This window comes from Diceros bicornis, chromosome 3 (genome assembly GCF_020826845.1).
Source record: "Diceros bicornis minor isolate mBicDic1 chromosome 3, mDicBic1.mat.cur, whole genome shotgun sequence".
NCBI lineage: Eukaryota > Metazoa > Chordata > Mammalia > Perissodactyla > Rhinocerotidae > Diceros > Diceros bicornis.
The window spans coordinates 57,783,720-57,804,864 of record NC_080742.1 but is presented as its reverse complement, the minus strand read 5'-3'; the positions used below and the strand labels follow the sequence as shown (position 1 = coordinate 57,804,864).

The window sequence follows — 21,145 nt, the reverse complement described above, 5'->3', positions numbered from 1 at the left end:
CGAAATAAACAAGGGAACAGATCTAACAGGAGTTGGAGACATTAAAACAAAGAACTGGGAGAAGTCAGTTGAGAAATAGGGAAGTGAGGACAAGAGCAAGATAAGAGCTATTTCCACACAAGGCTAGAATCTGGGTGGGAGCTGCAAAAAAGAAGGAGCAAGATTTGCAAGGCGCGTGTGGCTCTTTGGGAACTTGGAAGCTTTGGGGGATCTGGATTCTGTGTTCCGAAGGTGGCGTGTAACCATGCCACACATGAGATGTTTCCGAAAACGCTAAGGTAAAGAGAAAGTCAACCTGCATTTCAAACATACCTGAGGGCAGCTGCTGATGGGAACGCACTGCTTCTTGCGACACTCTGTCTTGCCTTTCACACAAGCACAGATGGTGCAGTTAACAGAGGACCACATCTCTCCATCCTACAGGAGAGAGCACAGGATTCTGCCATCAGCTGCAGGCTGATGGGAGCTAATCTAACAGGCTAGGATTTCTCTCTCAAGGAAAGAATTTATCCTGACTGAGGGACGCCATCATTAGACTAAATTATTCTGAGGTGTCCTATCCATACCTAACTGATTTAATATAAGATTAGATTTGAGGGGGGGTGTGTGTGTGTGTATGTGTGTGTGTTCCCCCTCCAGGTTATAAAAAGAATTCTTGTGTGTCTAACCAAGTCATATTTGCATATTCCTCCTCCTGCATTGTTTACCTAGTTTCACCCTGGGAGACAAACATAAGTTTTCATACATTATGCAATAGCAAAGGTCTAATTTTCCAGTTTGATAGGACTGGACTGTTTAAGCTATCTCAGGCACCAGCAATTAATTGAGATGTCCGGAGGTTGTTAGTTTATTCCCAGATATGACATGGTTCCAGACCACACAGGACACAGACGTGCAAAGAACAGAGGCTAATTCAAATGACTCCCATTGCCCAGGCAGACATCTGATTAGCAAGCCATCTGAAAACGTGGAGCACTCCAAGAGCCATTCACACCATGTCCCTGCCGGTCTGATACTCTCCCCTCAAAAAGCTGGGTAGCACTTTGGGACACATTTTCTAGCCCAGAAAGGGCTGTTAGGAATTTCTTTGGCTCATTGGATTTATAATCTGCAATTACCAAATGTCCAGCCATAGGAAGCCCAGTATCTCTGGCGAACATGCAGAGATGTACATCCTTGCTTGTGGGAAAAGAGATTACAGGCAATAGAGTTGGGTCTGAAAACAAAACAAGCATTCCTTCCTGGGCTTGTGGATCTAAGCAACAAATTTTGTTAAAAACAGAGAAACTACTTCAGCTCTTTGATGATTACTCCTCCTCTACCTCTTCCTTCTCATTTTTGAAGCTATTTTAAGGACTACCTACTCTCCAGTGCCTTTTATTTCTCAAGAGAGAAAGACTTAACTGAATCTGTCTTAAAGGGCATCTGACTATTCCAAATTCTCTGAGTGCACATTTCAAGAATGACCCTCTGTAAATTACTTCGGGCTTTATTCACATAAAGGAACCTTTCTACAGAGCCTTGAAAGCACTTTGCACACAGCACCATCATGAGAGTGAGTCTATTGCATCTGGGTGCTCTGCAGACAGAGGACGACTCTATGTAAAGAGAACACATGAGTGGCTCTGAAAGCCTGGTGTAAATACAACACACACACGACCCCCTTCCCTTGGGCATGACAAATCATGTCTTCTTACCGATTCCACAAGAACCGAGACCCTCCCTCCAACTCTGTCAGTGTGATAGGAAGTTGGGCTAAGTTCAGCATGCCCGAGGAGCTTCCACATCTGACCTGATGCTAACGGTGTCAGTTCTCACAGGTTTCATGAGATGACACCTTCAGGGACAGAGAGACTCCCTCCACCCCTAGGCAAAACAGACTAGACGGGAAACACTTTGGACAAAGCCGCTCCATCCTGACGTTTAAATGGTCACTGCACAACTTCCCACTCAGGCTATCAGAAAACAATGTGAAACACACCTGAGATGTGTAGCAGATGGCCAGCAGACAGCCCTGCTAGCTCAGCTGGGCAGGGCTCTCTCACCATGGCTCAACTGCTGTGCTGGCCACACAGGCCCTGAGCATCCTCACCTGAACATCTTCCAAACGAGGAAACCTCTCTTCGAAAAAGTTCTAAGGGTATCAAGCTATAGAACCATCGGACCTTGGCAAGGGGCACTGAGCATCTTGGACTGAATGAGATGCTCCCGGGCATTCGGGCACCATAACTGCACCACCCGGGGGGCATCTTCAGCTCAACCCCAGTCCCGGCTGACCACGTTTGGCAAAGGCGATAATGTTTTACAGGTTTAAAAGATTTTATAAAGCAAAAATAAAGCCAAAGAAATACATTTTTCACACAGTTGCTTCTCTGCCCCTGTGTATACTTGATTCTAAATGTTTATGTATATATCATATCGTAACATAAATAAGTACATTTATGTATTATATATAAATATATAAATGTAATATATATTTTTATAAAATATATAAATATAATATATAGTGTATATTATATAAATAATAATATATAAGTATATAATATATAAATATATATATATATAAAAATACACACACACACACATATGTATATACAAATACTGAATACTCCAATCTGCATTTTGTCTGGTGGATTTTACAAACCAGTATAATACAGCAGTTCCCATGAACTTGGCTCATGACATACCTGGAAAACCTTGTTGCCAAACTTGCACCCTTTGACGTCTTCCTGCGGCACTCGTAGGAGGCACTCCTCACAACAGGCCTCCTGGCCTTTGTCGCAGCCCCCAGGGCGGGAGCACTTCCTCTTACACACTACAGTAGAGTCCTGGGGGCCCAAAGGCAAACTGGAAATTAAAAACGATTCCCACCTTTGCCAAACATCCTATCTAGCCTTCCTTTAACAACCCACAACTGACTGCTTTAAAACATATTCTGTAGACACCATATTTTAATTTGTTGCAATAAATCTTTCATTCAATTCAAAATTTTATTTGTTGATTTAATATCTGGACTAGAAGATGAGGAAGCTATAAACAGTATGACATACGATCCCTACCTTCTAAGGGTTTAGAATTCAATGCTCAAGAGGTCGATGATTCTGCTCCAGCCAGCATAAGGCTAGAAAGCCCAGCTCACTATGAGCCAACCAGTTTCCTTCTTCCTGTTCCTCTTTTGCATCCTTCATTAACAGTGATCTCTTGGGTCTGGTCCATGACTCTGTCCCACTTTCTAGGAGTTTAGTGTAAAGGCAGGATATCTTTGATGAAAGAGTAAAAATTAAGATCCAATGTTCCACCTCAAGATGAAATTCCTTAAGTGTGTGCTATGTTCACAAAGGAACTGAATGAGCAATTCCAAAACTGGACCTGGGTTCTAGGGCTCTTCCATAAACCCTTTGACCATAAACCATATCCAGGCCACTTAGCCTCTGAGAGTGACAAGTTTATATATGTAATTTAAAGGCGCATGGCTTGATATCGAAAGAAGTGGCATTCTATAAACAAAATAGCTAAGTGAATCGTGCCTGCTTATTCATTCAACAACACATTGGAGAAAAGTTCAGAGCAGCTTAAGAGAAGTAAACTTTTCCAGTTTCCCAGCCAACAAGATGCAATTTCACCTGGAGTAGGCTGTCAGTTGGAATGACTGTAAGCGCAAAACATTTATGAAACTTAGTGGAAGACAGAGACAGAGGAAAGAAGGATCCCAGGGTAGATCGGCAAAGTGTCAAGTCAGTGTGAGACCAATGGCAGTGAAATGAGACTCAATGAGACATAGACCCTTTGAGAAAACACTTGTCTCTGAGCATTATATGCAAATAGGTTTTATAAATCAACCTATGTAACTTCTGTTGCTTCTATGTTAATTCCATGACTTCAAGAGGTACTTCTGTACCATCTACTATACTCCTACTGATGTATCCAACTAAGATTAATATGACAATGAGATGATCCTTCAAAAGAATGGCATTTGTTATCCTTTATTTTTAAGGTTCTAACCATATCACATAGTGGATAGGATTTAGAATGGAACAAGACCAGGGTGGAATGACAGTTTATTTATTAGATGTGTTATCTTGTGCAAATCCATCTCTCTGAGCCTCAAATTCCTCATTTTCAAAATGGAGATGATGATGCCTACTTCTCAGGTTTATTGTGCAGTTTAAGTAAAATATGTAAAGTATCTGACACAGTGCCCAGCACACAGAAATTATTATAAATCAACTCATAAATTGGTAAAAAATTCCCCTGTCAAACTGCATGTCTTGATTTCTAGTTTGAAAAACAAGGGCACACATTAGCTCTCAAATAATGTATACTTCACCGTAGATTTCCCAATTTTCATTAAATACACATACACACAGCACCCATTAGATCATGTGTCTGGCGCTGGGTAAAGCAATGAGAATACAGAGATGGATGGATGTGCTTCTGTCTTCAAGGAGCTCACAGAGCAAAAGGAGAGATAACCATGTGAACAAATAAATTGCAATATAATGTGACAAACAGAACGAGTAAAGGTGTGGAGGTAGCAGAGAAGGGGGAATAATTACCTAAGTAGGTGCATCAGGAAAGCCTCACTAGAGGAGGTGACACATGAGACAGGCTGTTGTGGATGAAGAGGAGTTTGCTAATCAAACTTCAAGAAGATGAGGGCACTACAGGTAGAGGAATCATCAAATTTGAAGGCACAGAGACCTGAAACCATACTGTGTTCAGAGAACTATTAAACAGTTCCCTATACCTGTTGAGGCATTGGATGTGGATACTGGAGAGAGAAGCTCTAAGCAGATAGAAAACAACACTGATTATCCAAAATGATTGGAGTCTGATTCTTCAAGCGTCCAATTTCCCAAAGATGACTGTGAACTCTTATTCTGATAAAACAACTTCTTGAAGGAAGAGTAGTAATAACACTTCTTTTGAGCACTGGAACATATTGCCTAATCATCTATCAAAGAATCCGTGAAACCCAAAGCACGGCAAGCATAGCTAATTCCCATTCATGGGATGCCTGGCTTTCCTGCAATCAAGAGAATTGGGAATGTGATGTGTTTCATCAAATGCTCAGTATCCCCAAGAGGAAGCTATAAGCTGTGAAATTCATGGAGGGGAAGAGAAGTCCTGATGATGGAGGCCAAGGCCAACAGAAGGAGTGGCTATGTGTTTAGCATAGGATAATACAAACCATGGAAGAGAGGAAGGAGCCTCAGGAAAGTATTCTCGGACTTAGGAATTACTCGATGTTCAGTGCCAGGGAACAGACAGTTCAGCCCTTACTCAGCCACCTCCCTGAAGTAGCGCATTCTCCTTAACAAAGTATGCCTCAAGTAATCAGGCACTTCTGAACTCTAATCCCAGCTACTGACTCATAGCTGACATTGAGCAAAGCTCCTCTCTTTCCCTCTCTAGCCCTTCAGCTATTAAAAACAAAACAGCAACAATCACCAACAAAATGTATTATTCTAAACTCGTGTCACACAGATGTTTGAATTAACTCACTAATGAATGATCCTAAAGTCCTCCATATAAATGATTCCGTTCTTGGTTTGAAAAATAAATCACCTCATAAGTACAGTCTATGAATATGTGATGTGTATCCCTTTAAAATTCTGAAACTGTAGAATTCTTTCTTTACCAGTAATTGTACTTCTGGCTGCCTTTTGAGAAAAGTGAGCGATGCCTCAAGTAAGAAATGGTACAATGAACAAAACATAAATACTCTCTTCCCAAACTGCCAGGTTTATCTTTGTGATGAACTGTAAATCCATGCCTTTATTTTCTCTTAAATGTAATTAAAGCCATTTTTATTGCCAGGTGTGTCAGAGAATTTACCTTGTATAATTAGGGCAAGAGAACACTGCCATGTTTATTTATCTGATTCTAGAAAGTGGCTCAGGACAGCCCCTCAGAATTTAGTTCTCACCACCAGGAGCTAACTTGTCGGTCCTGGGAAGATGGCAGTGTGTTGTGGATCCTATGTTTGAACTTCTTTGTGACTTTGAGTATGATTTCACTCATATGATGGCATCAATAATGCCTCCTCTCGATAAATAACTCATTATCATGTTTGGCTATAATGTTAACACTAACACCCAAAACACTATCACTGTTGGAGCACAGCCACTCAGAGCCACCTTACCCTGCAGGTGCATGCAGTGCAGTTATCGTAGAGAAATGAAGATCCATTGTCATAAACGTCACTGCGAAAGAGGCAGCTTCCAAATGGGAGGTCAAATACTTTCCTCTGACCTAGAGGGAAGCATTGGCATAGTGTAAGTAAGACAGAAGCGCAGGATGCCTCCACTTTGTCATCAGCAATTACATCACAGGACTGTTAAACAGTCTCACAAGACCAGGTAAATCTAGTGCACAAAAATAGAGCCTTAGGTCAGATATTCCCAGGGGATCCCCAGGAGTCATCAATTTAGAGAGTTTTCATTAAAAAGAGTTTGAGTCTACACTGAATCTTGTAAGTTCAACGCATCTTTATTATGTGTCCATCATAGTGAACTAAGATGACTTAGACATAGACTGCCCTCATGGAACTCACAGTCCACTGGGGAGATAAATCCACAAAAGATGATTTCAATACAACAATATGGTAAGTTCTAGAAAGAAGCCAATCTGGGAGCTATGGGGACATGAAGGACAGAAAAGACTTCTTGGAGGATGTGATCCCTGAGCTGCATCTTAAAGAACAAGTAAAATTATCCAGGAGGTGGATATTGGCATGGAGGAGGCAGTAGGAGTCAAGAAATCTCAAGAAGGACTAGAAGGAGAAAAAGAAGAACTAATGATGTAGCATCTCAGTTGAAGAAATTACAAGTCCATTGGCATAAAGGTGAAGCCAACTCAAACAGTGCATGGAGGCAAAATCCAGCTCCACATGCCAAGTGTCCAACCTTTCATAGGCATCACATCTCTGTAGAACTAGCTTGGTTTTCCCTGATATGAGAATTTGATTGAGGACCAAAAGGGCCAAAAAAGCAACCCCAAATAAGGAGTTTCCTCCTTTCTTTCAGTATTTGAGTTTCTACTTTCTGGAACACATAAAAACATCTCTGAAATGTTACTTTAACTAAGAACTAAGTTAAGAAGTCAAAGATTCATGGCCACTCCTCAGATTTACATTCTCACTCCTCTTTGATCTTGTAAATGATTAAAAGCAATTTCTTTTTTTTTTTTTGTGAGGAAGATCAGCCCTGAGCTAACATCCATGCTAATCCCCTCTTTTTGCTGAGCTAACATCTATTGCCAGTCCTCCTCCTTTTTTTCCCCCAAAGTCCCAGTAGATAGTTGTACGCCATAGTTGCACATCCTTCTAGTTGCTGTATGTGGGACGCGGCCTCAGCATGGCCGGAGAAGCGGTGTGACGGTGCGTGCCCGGGATCTGAGCCTGGGCCGCCAGTAGCAGAGTGCCCGCACTTAACCACTAAGCCATGGGGCCGTTCCAAAAGCACTTTCTATTTACTAGGAGGCCCAATGAAATGCTGAAAATACCTATAAACGTATACTAAATGTTATTCTCAGAATTAGAACTGTTGGAATTACAGTTAGTAGGAGTCAAGAAAAATGCTATCTTCCAATCAGAGTCAACCTCAGGCTAGGATACAGTATAGACGAAGAATTAAATCATTCATTTGGGGGCAGGCCCCGTGGCTTAGCGGTTAAGTGCGCGCGCTCCACTGCTGGCGGCCCAGGTTCGTTCCGGGAGCGCACCACCGCACTGCTTCTCCGGCCATGCTGAGGCCGCGTCCCACATACAACCACTAGAAGGATGTGCAGCTATGACCTACAACTATCTGCTGGGGCTTTGGGGGAAAAAATAAATAAATAAAATTAAAAAAAAAAATCATTCATTTGTTCTCACTATCAGAAGAAAACTTGCCTCAAAAGATGACAGTGAGTTATAATTTGGGTCTCACATATGGATTCCCTGGTGACCTTGTGTATGATTTCTCCAGGCCACACTTAGTTCATTTGTAAAATGGTATAAATAATGCCTCCTCCCAATAACACATTACCATCTCTATCTACAATGTTGTTATTGAAGTATGCAGCTAAAAACTCTTTCATGATTAGAAAAAATTTAGCATAATGACTGTATTTGCACCTAGTAACTATTAATATCCCAACTAAGACAGGATTCTTATGTGTACACCCAGGTCCTGAGTCTCTTGAAGCTCTTGAGAACTTACAGACTAAATTAGAGGATTGTATGCAAAATATAAAATTCATCCTTTCTCTAGATTTTGCTCTAAGGAACCCCCTAGGGTTATCCTGAAGCATTGGAAAGCTGTGTGCCAGCCACCCACCCATCAGAATCACTTCTGTCAAATCACACCTTAGTTTTAAGACATTCTAGTACAAGAAAACATCTCTAAACAGATCTTTGTGTTTGTGTGTGTTTACTACAAAAATTATGTTGATGTCCTTTTTCACTGATTTAAACACTGTCCTCTATATTAATCCATCAGGGATACATTCCTGTCCTTTAAGAATTAAAAATAGTTCTGCTTCAACTGAGCAATTTTTTAAAATTGTGATAACCCGGTTTGCCTTTTTCTTATCTTTTATCTACACGTGCTTCATGTATCTTGTAAGAAGCCCTAAAACTTTTTTGCCAAAAAGCAGGATATAAATAAATATATAGATATAGTCAAGTTTCCTTCTCTCTCAATCAAAATACATCTTCATGGCTTCTTCAGAAGCCCTTTCACCTCTTAGAATGAACAACCCCTTCCTGTATTCCCACAGCTTGTTGCTTTTACTACAGTTACAGTACTCAATATTGTTACATAGATGGATGAATGGATGGATGGATAGATGGATGGATGGATGGATGGATCAGTGGATTGATGCATCAGTAGATCGCATCAATCTACTCAAAAGATTCTTCAGTGAGTTCATCCCCCTGAACAAATGTGACCAATGGCTTAAATTATCCCTCAATAAAATGTAAATTTTACCAAAAAGTAATTGATGTACAGCTCTTAGCACAGAGACTGGCATTCATTAAACACGCCCAATAAGTGGTAGATAATAAGTATTATCATTACTAGTATAATTCAAATATGATCCTAGGCTGTGTCACTCTGAGAGGTGCATTGGTGCTCTGTGTACTCAAACCTCTGATGAGGCTCTTCACTGAAAATGAGAAAAGAGAGGAAGAGAATGTTGTAATACAAAAGGTAGAGGTATGTCTGGGCTGGCCCTATGGCTTAGCGGTTAAGTGCGCGTGCTCCACTGCTGGCGGGCTGGTTCCGATCCCGGACGCGCACCGACGCATCGCTTCTCCAGCCATGCTGAGGCCGTGTCCCACGTACAGCGACTAGAAGGATGTGCAACTATGACATACAACTATCTACTGGGGCTTTGGGGAAAAAAAAGGAGGAGGATTGGCAATAGATGTTAGCTCAGAGCTGGTCTTCCTCAGCAAAAAGAGGAGGATTAGCATGGATGTTAGCTCAGGGCTGATCTTCTTCACAAAAAAAAAAAAAAAACGTAGAGGTATGTCATGCAAACAGATCCCAGTCAGGGGAAAATTTAACAGCAAATCAGGGTCCAACTAGCCAAAAGTCTAACTAGTCTAAGATTTCAGCATCTAGAAAACATCCCAGTGTTTTCTCTTTTTCCTTTCTGTCTTTTGTTGTGTGGGTATGTTTCTTTTTACCCAATCATGGCCCAAAATAGGATAAAACATTCAAAAGAATGGTTCAGAGACTCCATGTACAGCCTGATTTAAGCCATTTCCACATTATTCCCCTGGGGTTTAAGCCCAACCAAAAAAAGGTCTCATTTGGGAGAATTATGATTTTCAAGTTTCCTAAGACTTGCTGTTCCTTTTGTAGTCTGCCTTATGACCACAAACGGACAGAAAAATCTGCATTCAATACAACAATCATTGCTCATATGAGAAACTTCTGAGCTGACTCAGCATATCCACAGTACCAGCTTCAAAGCATTCATCAAGCCTGCTTATCTTTAAGGCCAGGCCCCAAACGCCACCTCCTCTGGGATGACTTTCCTGATTAGATGAAATGCTGCTTCTACCATGACCCACAGCACGATGATTTCAACCACAGCGAACTGGCTAATTCTATTCCAGGGATACAAGCACACATTGGCAACCCAAGGAGCACACATATCAGGGAAATGTCTTTAGTTAGGCATGTCTAAACAATTCTCCCTTGTTCTTATGATTATTTCATATTTAATTAAAAAGTATGTGTGTGTGTGGGTGTGTGTATATGTGTGTGCATATGTGTGTACATGTAGCAGGAGGGCAAACATTGTTAGAGGAAGAGTTAGCAGCAGAATTCCTCAAAGAGGAGAAAACTGCCTTAGTTCAACAAGATACCTTTATTTGCCAATTTGGTTGTAGAAAGATAGACTTCAGGGCATGGCTGTGATAAGCTGGGAATGAGAAAAATAAATCAACAGGATGTTTTGGAATTGGGGAAAGCAAACTACGAAAGAAAAGACAGAAGATTCAAGAAAAGAATGTGGACAATAACTGGTAGGAGGCTGGAGCCCAAATAAAAGACACAAACGGAAATCTTCCTAAAAGTGAAATAGCTAAGACCTTTAAGAAGAAAGGGAGCTTAATATTCCATTTTATGTTGTTCACTGTGCTTCTCTGTTAAGTAATCACCCTCGTTGACTGCAAATCTTCAGTAAAATCTGCTACATAAGCCTTGATTCAATAGCACCATAGGATGTGAAAAGACTGGGCGGGTGGTGTGTCTGAAAGGACAAAATGATGTTGAAGAAGAAGAAGAAGAAAAGGAAGAGGAAGAGGTGAGGAGGAGGAGGAGCAGGACGAGAAGGAGGTGGAAGAGGACGAGGAAGAGGACAGGAACAAAGAGAGAAAAACAGCAGGTGCAGACACAACACAAAGCTAGACTAGGAAAAATATTAGCCCCCTCAAGGATGTCTGCAGGTTCTAGTGGGGTTGCTGGATGTTCTATTATATTCATATGATGGGTCAAGCCACTTTTATTCGAATCTTAAATAGTCTGACCTCAACTAACTCAAGGGCCTAGGGATCATATGGAAGAAGCCGATATATGGATTATAAACAAAAGCCAAAGAATCTCATGCTCTAGAGACTCCCCATCATCAGTTGTCTCCTTTCAGCTGGCAGCGCACATGCTGCTCTCCGTGTCCCTGGGGAAGTTGAGCTGCAGCAGGTTATAGCCCAGGCTTAGGAATGACAGAGACTCATGTTCAGGTATCAACTCCAGAACTCACTAGCTGTGCCACCCTCTGGGAATTTACTTCCTCCTCAGTACAACGAAACTAATGAGTACCTATGTTACACATTGGAATTATCTAATATATTTAGTACCTATATGTCACAGCTTCTTGAGAAAATTAAACAAGAAAAAGCATATAAAGTGTTTCACATGGTGCCTAGTACATGGTAAATACTCAGTGAGAAATAGCTAACACTCCCTTTTTTGACTATTATTCATTGCTCCCTTCCAAACCTCTCATTTTGGGCATGTTATCTTCCTGCATGCTTTTGCCTCTAAAAGTAACACTAGTCTGTATTCTTCTGTGTGTTTACTTCAAATGCCTTTAAAATACATTCCTACTTATCATCATATGTCCAATTAAAGATAGTTTTGTCAGTACTGTTCTCCCCACAAGGGTGTATTATCCCAGGTGGTCTGGTGTACCAGGTCTACAGATATAATGGAAGACAAGGGAGAAGAAACCTCTGTGGAGGCATCAGAAAAGAGACAAACCCTGTGCACACCTTATGCTCGTGTAATTAGAAGTAGCTGTCTCAAACAAGCCATGAAATAGGACATCTTGAGAACACCAAGATAACAATGTGGATGAAGACTCTTAGCAGAAAACACTGAGAATCAATTACATTGTTCTTTTACCTGAAAACAGTCACTCACCCAAACATTTGGGGCAGCACTGTCCCGGGGGGATGTGGCTAAGGTGCTGAGGACAGGAGAGAATGGGACAAACTTCTCGCACGCACTGTGTCCTGCCTCCCTGAAGAAAAGAGAGAGAGAGAGAGAAAGTACATTTAGAAAAGCAAGTGCATGGATATTGTATAATCAAGATATCTGGAACAAACCTAGGGCCTTCCCAGCTATTAGGCCCCTGGAGTGGCTGCTCAGATCCATGTAATTTCTCCCAAGCATCCTTTTATCTTCCCTGTAGGCTGCACAAATTGTACCTGCAAAAAGACTGCCCCTAAAGAGATGATTACAGCATCATCTCTCCACACTCGCCACCGCCTTTCTTCATCTTCTTCCTTCTCAAGACCAGCCAACCATCTCAGTTTGCCTGGAATTTGAGGCTTTCAGGACTAAAACCGGGAAAGTCTCAGGCAAACCAGGACAAGCTGGCATCCTTTCCCAACCCCCAAGCAAGCAAAGGAGCCCTTTGGGTTTTACTGAGACATTTCCTCCTCTTTCAGACCCCCATTTCTGTAGGTCCTGCAGACATCTTCCTCCAGGAAGCCCTCCCTTTCCACAACAGCTTGAAGGTGTGCTGGGATGGCTCCACGAGGTTCAGATTAAAGGAAGCAGCCAATCTGCTGAAAAGGGATACCCTGAAAGCTAATGTTCAGAAGAACAATTTCACTGAATTCCCCAAGCTAATCTAATCTGTATCCTTAACTAAATAGAAGGTATATGATGATTGATATTAGAATGACTGGTAGAGCCTCAGTGGCCCATGGGAGATGTTCCAGAGCCTTCAATAATTTTTCCTGCCCCTCATTCTGAACCCTTTCTGTCCTCCAGCACTCATTACCTCTGTCACGCATTCCTTCTTTTTTCTTTTTTTTTGAGGAAGATCAGCCCTGAGCTGACATCCATGCCAATATTCCTCATTTTGCTGAGGAAGACTGGCCCTGAGTTAACATCTATTGCCAATCCTCCTCCTTTTTTTTTTTCCCTCTTTTTCTCCCCAAAGGCCCAGTAGATAGTTGTATGTTATAGTTGCACATCCTGCTAGTTGCTGTATGTGGGACGCGGCCTCAGCATGGCCGGACAAGCGGTGCGTCGGTGCGTGCCCGGGATCCCAACCCAGGCCGTCCAGTAGCAGAGCACATGCACTTAACCGCTAAGCCACGGGCCGGCCCCTCGTGCCTTCTTTCTTTACCTCAGCATCCCTCTCCACCATCTCTGCCCATCAGCCCCTCTCCCCTCTCTAGAACGTGATGATGCTGTATGCCAACTCCTCCTCCTCTATCCTTTGGCAGAGATGCCTGTTTTTCCAGCCTCAGCAGTTTTGTAACTGAATCTTCAGAAAGCTGGGTCAGGAAAAAAAAAGTGCTTTCCACTCAATTTACATCCAATAACTTTGCAAGGCTCATGTGAAAACCATCCTGTGCAATAGAAATTGCTATCAAATTTGTGAATAATTAAGCTTTTATTTATTTAGAAAATCAGTAAATTTGGTAAATAGATGACTAGGCAAATGGAATTTCAATGGATTGGCTTCTCTGGGACTTGAGCTAGAAATCAAACTAGTGGACGCTCAACTACCTGTTGTCTCAAGCTGGCCTCAGGAAATGAGGAACTCATACCTCAAAGAGCCCTGGGCCTCACGAGGGAAAGATTCCCTCACAGCATTTCCTCACACCTTCTCCACCACTTTCTGCATGAACACCAGACTTAGCCGTCTGGGTCATATCCATTCCCATCCGAGCATACTGCTGTCTCCTGTTGTTTCTGCTTTCCCTTCCTGTTCTTACTATTTTTATTATTATAGTTTATCTTTTGGTAGAGATGGATGAAAAGAGTAGGGCACATTATGTCTTTTTAAATATTTATTATTTTTAAGCCACTTTAATGTTGGATTCTTCCCCGAAACCAATAGAGAACATATGAAAATACCACAAAAAGCTCTTCTGTTGTTTTTACATTATTTCCAGATCAGCAAGAATCACTCAAAATCTCCTAAGAATCCTTGGCTGTTCTCTGTGAGGTTCCTCACTCAACTCTGCGGAATCCTAAAGTCTGGCCTGTCACCAGACTTCAGAGACACGTAATGTGAGTCTAGGTCAGACTCTGAGGTCTGCCCCAGCTTATACATAAACCACAAAAGTCAAATCTAGAGGGACAACATATGCTGCCCTGAGCTTCTGATTTCAAAGAAATTCATCAGCAAGCAACTTCCTAAAATCTTGAAGCTTCAGGCCACACGAGGTTGCCTGTGTGTTGGCTTCTCTTAGGTGCACAGAGAACACATTCTTTTCATCGATAGTCTCTGTTCTTGTTGGATCAGTATTTATTTTTCAAGCATATTTTAAAGTTAAAATTTTGAAATAATATTGCATAATTGCATAGGAGTTAACTTGTCCAACACTTTGGAAAGCGGGCAAAGGATTATGTGTACTCCAATAATTTTCCTTAGAATAAGGTCAAAGAGCGAATTTTGCATACATAATACAACTGCAGTTTGTGCTTCCCAGGAGTCCATTAAAGTAACTTGAACTCCAATCTGAGTTTGCTGGTTTAGCCGAGTTTTATTTTGTTTGGGTTGCAGTGTTGTCTCAGAGCCCAAGTCCCGAGGCTGCATTCCAATTAGTGCCTCCCAAGAAAGTCCCAGGCCCTTTCAGCTCACAACCTGCTTCTATGATTTCAACTCAGCAGGGACTCTGGTTAAACCATAAGATCTGGCTATGCTGTAAACTAAGAAGCTTAAAATAGCAGAAGTAAACATTTCTGCTTCTAAAAATGCACTAATTCCTACCGTAAGTGCACTAACCCAGGCTCTATCAGATTATCACAATCACTTTCTAATCGGCTTCCCTGCCTCAACTCTTTTCCACTAATCCATCCTGGAAGGCTCAATATGTTCAGGAATTCTTTCCAGCATCCATCCGTCACTTCGTTGTTTGATCAAATATTTGTTTAAGGCCTACCACATGCGGAGGATACAGCAGTGAATATAACATACAAAAATTACTCTCCTTATGGAGGAATTTATGGATTTATGGAGGAGACATCAAGAACTTTGCAAAAAATAGAAAAAGCTTGATTCCCTGAGTCACCATATGGAAATGTACCCACCAAACACCTGCAATGAGTGGTCAAATGAGCAAGAAATACATTTTGTTGCATTGAAACACTCAGATGCCTTAGTTCTATATTATCACATTAGCCTACTTTGCCAAGATACCCCATAATCTTCTTTCCTCCCAACTCCAACATGGAGAAGGTTCCAGTGTATCTTTTTGTGTGTGTGTGTGAGGAAGATCAGCCCTGAGCTAACATCCATGCTAATCCTCCTCTTTTTGCTGAGGAAGACCGGCTCTGAGCTAACATCTATTGCCAATCCTTCTCCTTCTTTTTTTTTCCCTAAAGCCCCAGTAGATAGTTGTATGTCATAGTTGCACAGCCTTCTAGTTGCTGTATGTGGGACGCGGCCTCAGCATGGCCGGACAAGCGGTGCGTCGGTGCGCGCCCAGGATCCGAGCCCAGGCCGCCAGCAGCGGAGCGTGCGCACTGAACCGCTAAGCCACTGGGCCGGCCCTCCAGTGTATCTTATTTCTTTGTTATCCCCAAGCACATCGTATGCCCCCAGCTTTTTTATACATACCTCTTTCCCTCTCTCCCCCCATCACTGACCCCTGTGGAAATCCTGCTTCTTTCAAGGTCTATCTCAAGCTTCTTTTCATCTGTGAGGCTTTCTAGATCCCTTTATTCCCTAGTAACCTCCTCCATCTTCCCATATCTCTTCTTTTCTCATCTGTTCTCCTGTATATTTGATGCATACGTAAAAGTTTAACCCTGCAAGACGATGTTGGTTTTGCCTCCAAGCTAGACTATCATGGGAGCAGGGACTAGTCCTTTGAGTCTAATATCCAGGAGAGCATTGGGCTGGAGGAAACATCTCAGTAAATGTGCTGAATGAAAGGAAGAGCCACCACATACGATGAGCTCTAGAATTCAGAGGAATTTTTCAGACTGCCCTAACTGCAGGATGCTGATGAGATGGCATAGTTCAGGGCTGTCTGCATCTGCTTACCTTTCTATCTCCTTGGGTTTTGCACATTTTAGATATTAACTAAATGTTTTTTGGTGCTGATACTCCAAAAAGCAACACTCAACTTCAACCTCTAAAGCTGGTAAAATTCCTAGGATCCCGGGTATTTTGTTAAATGTTTTAAAATTTCTAGCTGGTTAAAATACATAGGAACTAATGCCTATATTCTCAACAAGGAAAGGAATGCTAGGAGCTTACATAGTACTGGTGAGTTGTGATTTTCACCATTTGCCTTTCCTTGGAAAGACAAGTTTGTTCTTTAGAGGTGGTCATTTTTTCTAATTGCATATCCAATTGCTTCTCCGAAAGTAGCTGTTTTTAAAAGAAAGACATGAAACTTGTCTCAGCTCTATTTTCTGTCTCCTTATTTTTGTTTTAGCTGATTCAGTCAAGAACACAAATGCTTTGTGTCAAAGTTTAGACACAGAGCAGCAATTTTGTTGCATAATAAAAATCTATCTTTTTGAATATAGCGATGAGTGCAAGATGATAAAACCACAGCCATGTGCATGCAGGATGCTTCTCCCACCTATGAGGACTGCTGAGATTTGGGGGCTGGAAACCGTCCTGTCGCATGTGAAACAGCACTCATCCCTTAACTAGGATGCAGAGCCTGGCCCCCTAACAGGAGGTAGGAAGCAGAGCAGTGCATTTCTAACCAGTTACAACCCATCAGTTACACTCCACCACATTCTAGAGCGATTTGGTTTCCAATGTTCAATTCTTTGAAGAGAATGGAGTTCTCCATTGATTCTAGATGAAGGTGGGAACAAGGGAAGAGAAAAACTGGAGAGGCTAGTGTAGGGGAGAAATACATCTTGAGTACAAAGAGTTTATGCGTGACCCATAATTCTGACATCACAACAGCCAGAGGTGCAAAGCTGATTTGTGAGCAGAGAATCCACTCTGAATTAGAAGTTGGGTCAAAAAACCTCAAGAAGAAAACATGTCCTTAGCCATGCCTCTCTTTGACCTGGAAATTTATTTTGGTAAAGTTTTGGAGCATGACAGCTACTTGCAGGGGTAAAGGTCTTGGTACTTGGCTTCCCCTGTTCTTGGCCAGTGCAGAACAGGAAATTAAAGCAGAGAAGGGGCAGCAAGTGAGCTGTTGGGCTGTGGAAGGAGAAGCAGAGTGGACAAAGGGAGTGAGGACACCCCAGATGAGCCCACTCAGAGAGAGAGAGAAAGAAAAAGGCATTTATAGACACACACACACACAATACATTGGCATATATGTATATACCACCATGGTGTAATAATTCGTGTGTGTGTTTGTGAGACTTACCTACTAGACCAAGGTTTTTCAGCTTTGGCACTATTGACATTTTGGGTCAGATGAGTCTTTGTTTTAGGGGGCCAGCCTGTGCATTGTAGGATGTTTAGCAGTATCCCTGGCCTCTATCCACTAGATGCCAGTATCACCCTTCATTCCCTGGCTGTAACAAACAGAAATGTCTCCAGATATTGCCAGATGTCCCTGAGGGACGAAATCACTCCCAGTTGAGAAGCACTGCACTAGACCAATGTTTTCTCAAGGCACAGTCCAGGAACCCACATTTTTAATAACTTTCCCAGATGAATTGAATGCTGGTGTCCAAGGCACTGCATTTTGCAAAATGCCTCACTAACACGAGCTTCCAGCAAACAGGGATTAAGGCTTATTTATCTTGTTAGTTCCTCCAGCAGCTAGCACACATCATAGCTTATGACATGTGCTCGAGACATGGTTCTGAATGATGGAGCACACTTTTCAGGTGGAGGAGTTTTCTCTGAGAGACGACCCAGGCCCCATTTCACCTCTCTGGTGGCTGGAGGCCACTCTAATTCAGGCTTGTGAAGGATGAGGGTTGGGGGAGCAGGAGTGGGGATGGAGTTGTGATTGAGGTTGACAGGGTTGAATTGTGCTTCACCAAGGCATCTGTGCTGAGACCAATGCAGGCTTTATCATCACAATTTGTGAGGATTCTGGAAACTTTTCACCCACAAAATCTGAACATTACACTATACATGGGTTTTTGTTTCCAAGTGATAAAACAAAACTCAACTTTGATTCTACACACAGAGTTAAGGACATGTCAGCAACACATGACCAAGATACCTATTTTGTCCCATGAAAATCTTGAACAAACAATGACCCCTAAGAAGTGCCCACTGGGCTAACAAAAACAAAAACCCTTTGTCCTTCACTGCTTATTCAGAAAACCATGACCTGATGCTCTGTCTTAAGAATCAAGCCTGAAACAAATTCCTTTTATTTTTCCCATCAATTAATGTTTCTAAGTCCAATTGTATTGTTGGTTATATTATTGTTTTTGTTTCCTATTGCTGCTGTAACAAACCACCACACAGACTTAGTGGCTTAACACACATTTATTATCTTACAGTCCTGGAGGTCAGAAGTCTAAAATCAGCTTCACTGGGCTAAAATTAAAGTGTCAACAGGGCTGCATTCCTTCTGGAGACTCTAGGGAAGAATCTGTTTCCTTGTCTTTTCCAGCTTCTAGAGGCTGGCTGCCTTCCTTGGCTCATGGCCTCCTTTCTCCATTGTCAAAGCCATCAGTATAGCATCTTCAGGTCTCTCTGACTCTGGCCCTCTGCTTCCATCATCACATCTCCTCTGACTCTGACCCTCCTATCTCCCTTTTAAGGACTCTTGTAAGAGGGCCCACCCAGATAATCCAGGATGATCTCCTCATCTCAAAATCCTTAACTTAATTACATCTGCAAAGTCCCTTTTGCCATATAAGGTAACAGTCACAGGTTTTAGGGATTAAGACATGGACATTTTGGGGGTCAGGGAGTACATTATTCTGCCTATCACAATTATTATTAAAGAAATGATATTTAATATCACTGCGCAATTCCAAATGCAATATTTCAGGCCTCACGTCACTACAACACACTAAAATAACCTGTTCTATCAGCCGTTCCCTCACTGAAAAAGTTAGTTTTTCCATGTTTTTCAGAAAGGAAAAGATAGCCAAAAATCTCAGTTTAAATCCTGGCCACATGGTTGCTGACCCGAATAAGTTCACATCCACTTCTTGTTTGTTCTTCCTATGCTCATCTCTAGTTATATCATTATACCTTTTAGAAGGTGACATTCAAACCAGACAATCTGAGTTTCTCATCTTAGTCACTCTTTCCTTATTGTTATAGGCAAATCCTAAGAGCTGATGGACATCTTCAGGAGCAACTTTCTGGGTGTTAATGAAGTAGGAAAACCATCTGGTTTTCCAACAGCTCTCTTCAGACGCACAGACCAGCCCTGCTGGACAGAAGTAATCCCCTAAATTGAAGTTCCCCCCAAGCTGTGCAACTTGGCCAGTCATCCTCTGGCCCATGCTGGTGAGCCCTGTAGAGACTTCCATGTCCTCTGATGGCCAGACATGTGACTCCCAAAGAGTTTGACTGCGTTCATCATATTCAAAGACACTTGAAGAAGATTGTAGAAAAGTGGCTGCACTGGCCTCATCAGAGGGTTTGCATGGCACCACAGTGAGGCCTTAGCCCACTGACAGCGCAGCTCAAGGCCAGCTTTCAGCAGCTGCTCTGTGAGGAGGCCCAGCCCAGCTATGGAGACAGCGCTGGACTTCAAGCGCACACAAAGGCAGAACCAAAGGTCATAATTTTATGAAATAAACATTAGATTCATAAATAAATAGGTGATGTATATGTGTTTACTATTGATTCACTCACTCCATTATAAAAGGGGGGTTCACTATTGTGTTTGCTGTAGCCTCATATAAAGGTAAAATTCATCTATCTTCTTCTTTGAGTCCTTGTTCTTAGTTCTTTCTTGTCACTTAGCTGAATGGCAAGGTTGGCTTTCATTTTGGTTGTTTTAATGTTTTTGCTTTGAAAAAGAAAATTCAGAAATTCTTCCTCTTCCCCAAAGCCAGCTTTCCACACAGGCGGATACACACACAAATCACTGATAAGACTGGGATACCATATCAGGCAAATTCTGACTGGTTCTGGGTGTCCACAAATACTTGACTCCTTTCTTTGTCTATTTTAGAAGCAGGAAGATAAGACCACCCTATGGGACCACACTCAGTTGAGATCTGTGAACAAATGCCCTGGGAACCGAGGGGTGAAGAAAGCCTTGGGAATCGGAATCGATTTGCCAGCCCTGGTTTGTTTGGGGTCTGAAAGCAGGTGCTGAGGGATGGCTGGAACATAAGTGATCTGCCCTGAGGAACGTGATACCCTTTCCTGGGCTCACTAAGCAGAGAGGTAGGGGCTTGCTGATAAGGACCCTGAGAATCAGCCCTGCCATGCCAGTGAGTATGGGTGTTCCCTCTCAGAACAATCAATAAATAAACAAATAAATCCAGCAGAGAACCCCCTCCTAATATTTCAGATTCTCAGAGACCTTGTAGACCACCCTGGTAGGACGTTTCTCATCTGCCACCCAAAAGAGAGAAAAAGAAAGAAAACAAGCCCTTTTCCTTTTCTTGCCATTTTTATCAAAGTTCAACCTTTCATCATCATGTAAGAGTCAAAGCTGTTACAAGCCTACTGCTGACACATCAAACGCTTTATCTACAGTCTGGCCTGTTTCCAGGGAGATGAAAAGAACAATCATTCAGAACTCACGCCTCCTATGAGTTATGAGCCATTCCTGAAAGGAAGGAAATAACACCATTGTGCAGGAGAAAGGGCACTTTTCATGTTCCCCAGACTGTCTAAACCGCAGCAAAGCTGGAGATGCACTAAGGAGGAAGCCACAAGGATTTTGATGGAGGCAAGAGTCTCTAGGAATACCAATCTGTAGAGACAGAAACCCAAGCATCACTGATGAACTGGTTCTCTAAAACCTTTCTGTTGACCGTTAAGTGTTTTGGCTACCCAAAATAGTTTATGTATACTACATGCATTATATATGGTTTCACTTTGTTTCCATAATGTTTCATTTAGATTTATCCTTTGTCCCAAACTAGGTTGAGAGTTCACGGAGGGCAGAAGCCATGTTAATATTTCTTCTGTCTTCCACAAGTGCCTCTGTCTTCCTAGCTCCACAATGAGAACATGGTAACATCAGAAGTGTTTGGTTTTCAGTTAAACACATACTTCTTGGATTGTCAGTGAAAGCCGAAAATAACTCAAA

At 42.1% G+C, this 21,145-nt stretch overlaps 1 protein-coding gene across 2 annotated transcripts in view; it reads right to left on the bottom strand.

Moving 5' to 3' along the window:
- The window catches only part of BMPER (BMP binding endothelial regulator), a 231,279-nt gene that overhangs the window by 94,342 nt on the left and 115,792 nt on the right, over nucleotides 1-21,145 (bottom strand). For both annotated transcript variants that reach the window (XM_058569040.1, XM_058569050.1), the window contains exons 7-10: nucleotides 11,922-12,021; nucleotides 6,146-6,255; nucleotides 2,688-2,828; nucleotides 313-417 (exon numbers count right to left, since the gene is read on the bottom strand). In XM_058569040.1, coding sequence (XP_058425023.1) covers nucleotides 313-417; nucleotides 2,688-2,828; nucleotides 6,146-6,255; nucleotides 11,922-12,021 — 456 coding nt within the window. The remainder of the gene's footprint in view (nucleotides 1-312; nucleotides 418-2,687; nucleotides 2,829-6,145; nucleotides 6,256-11,921; nucleotides 12,022-21,145) is intronic.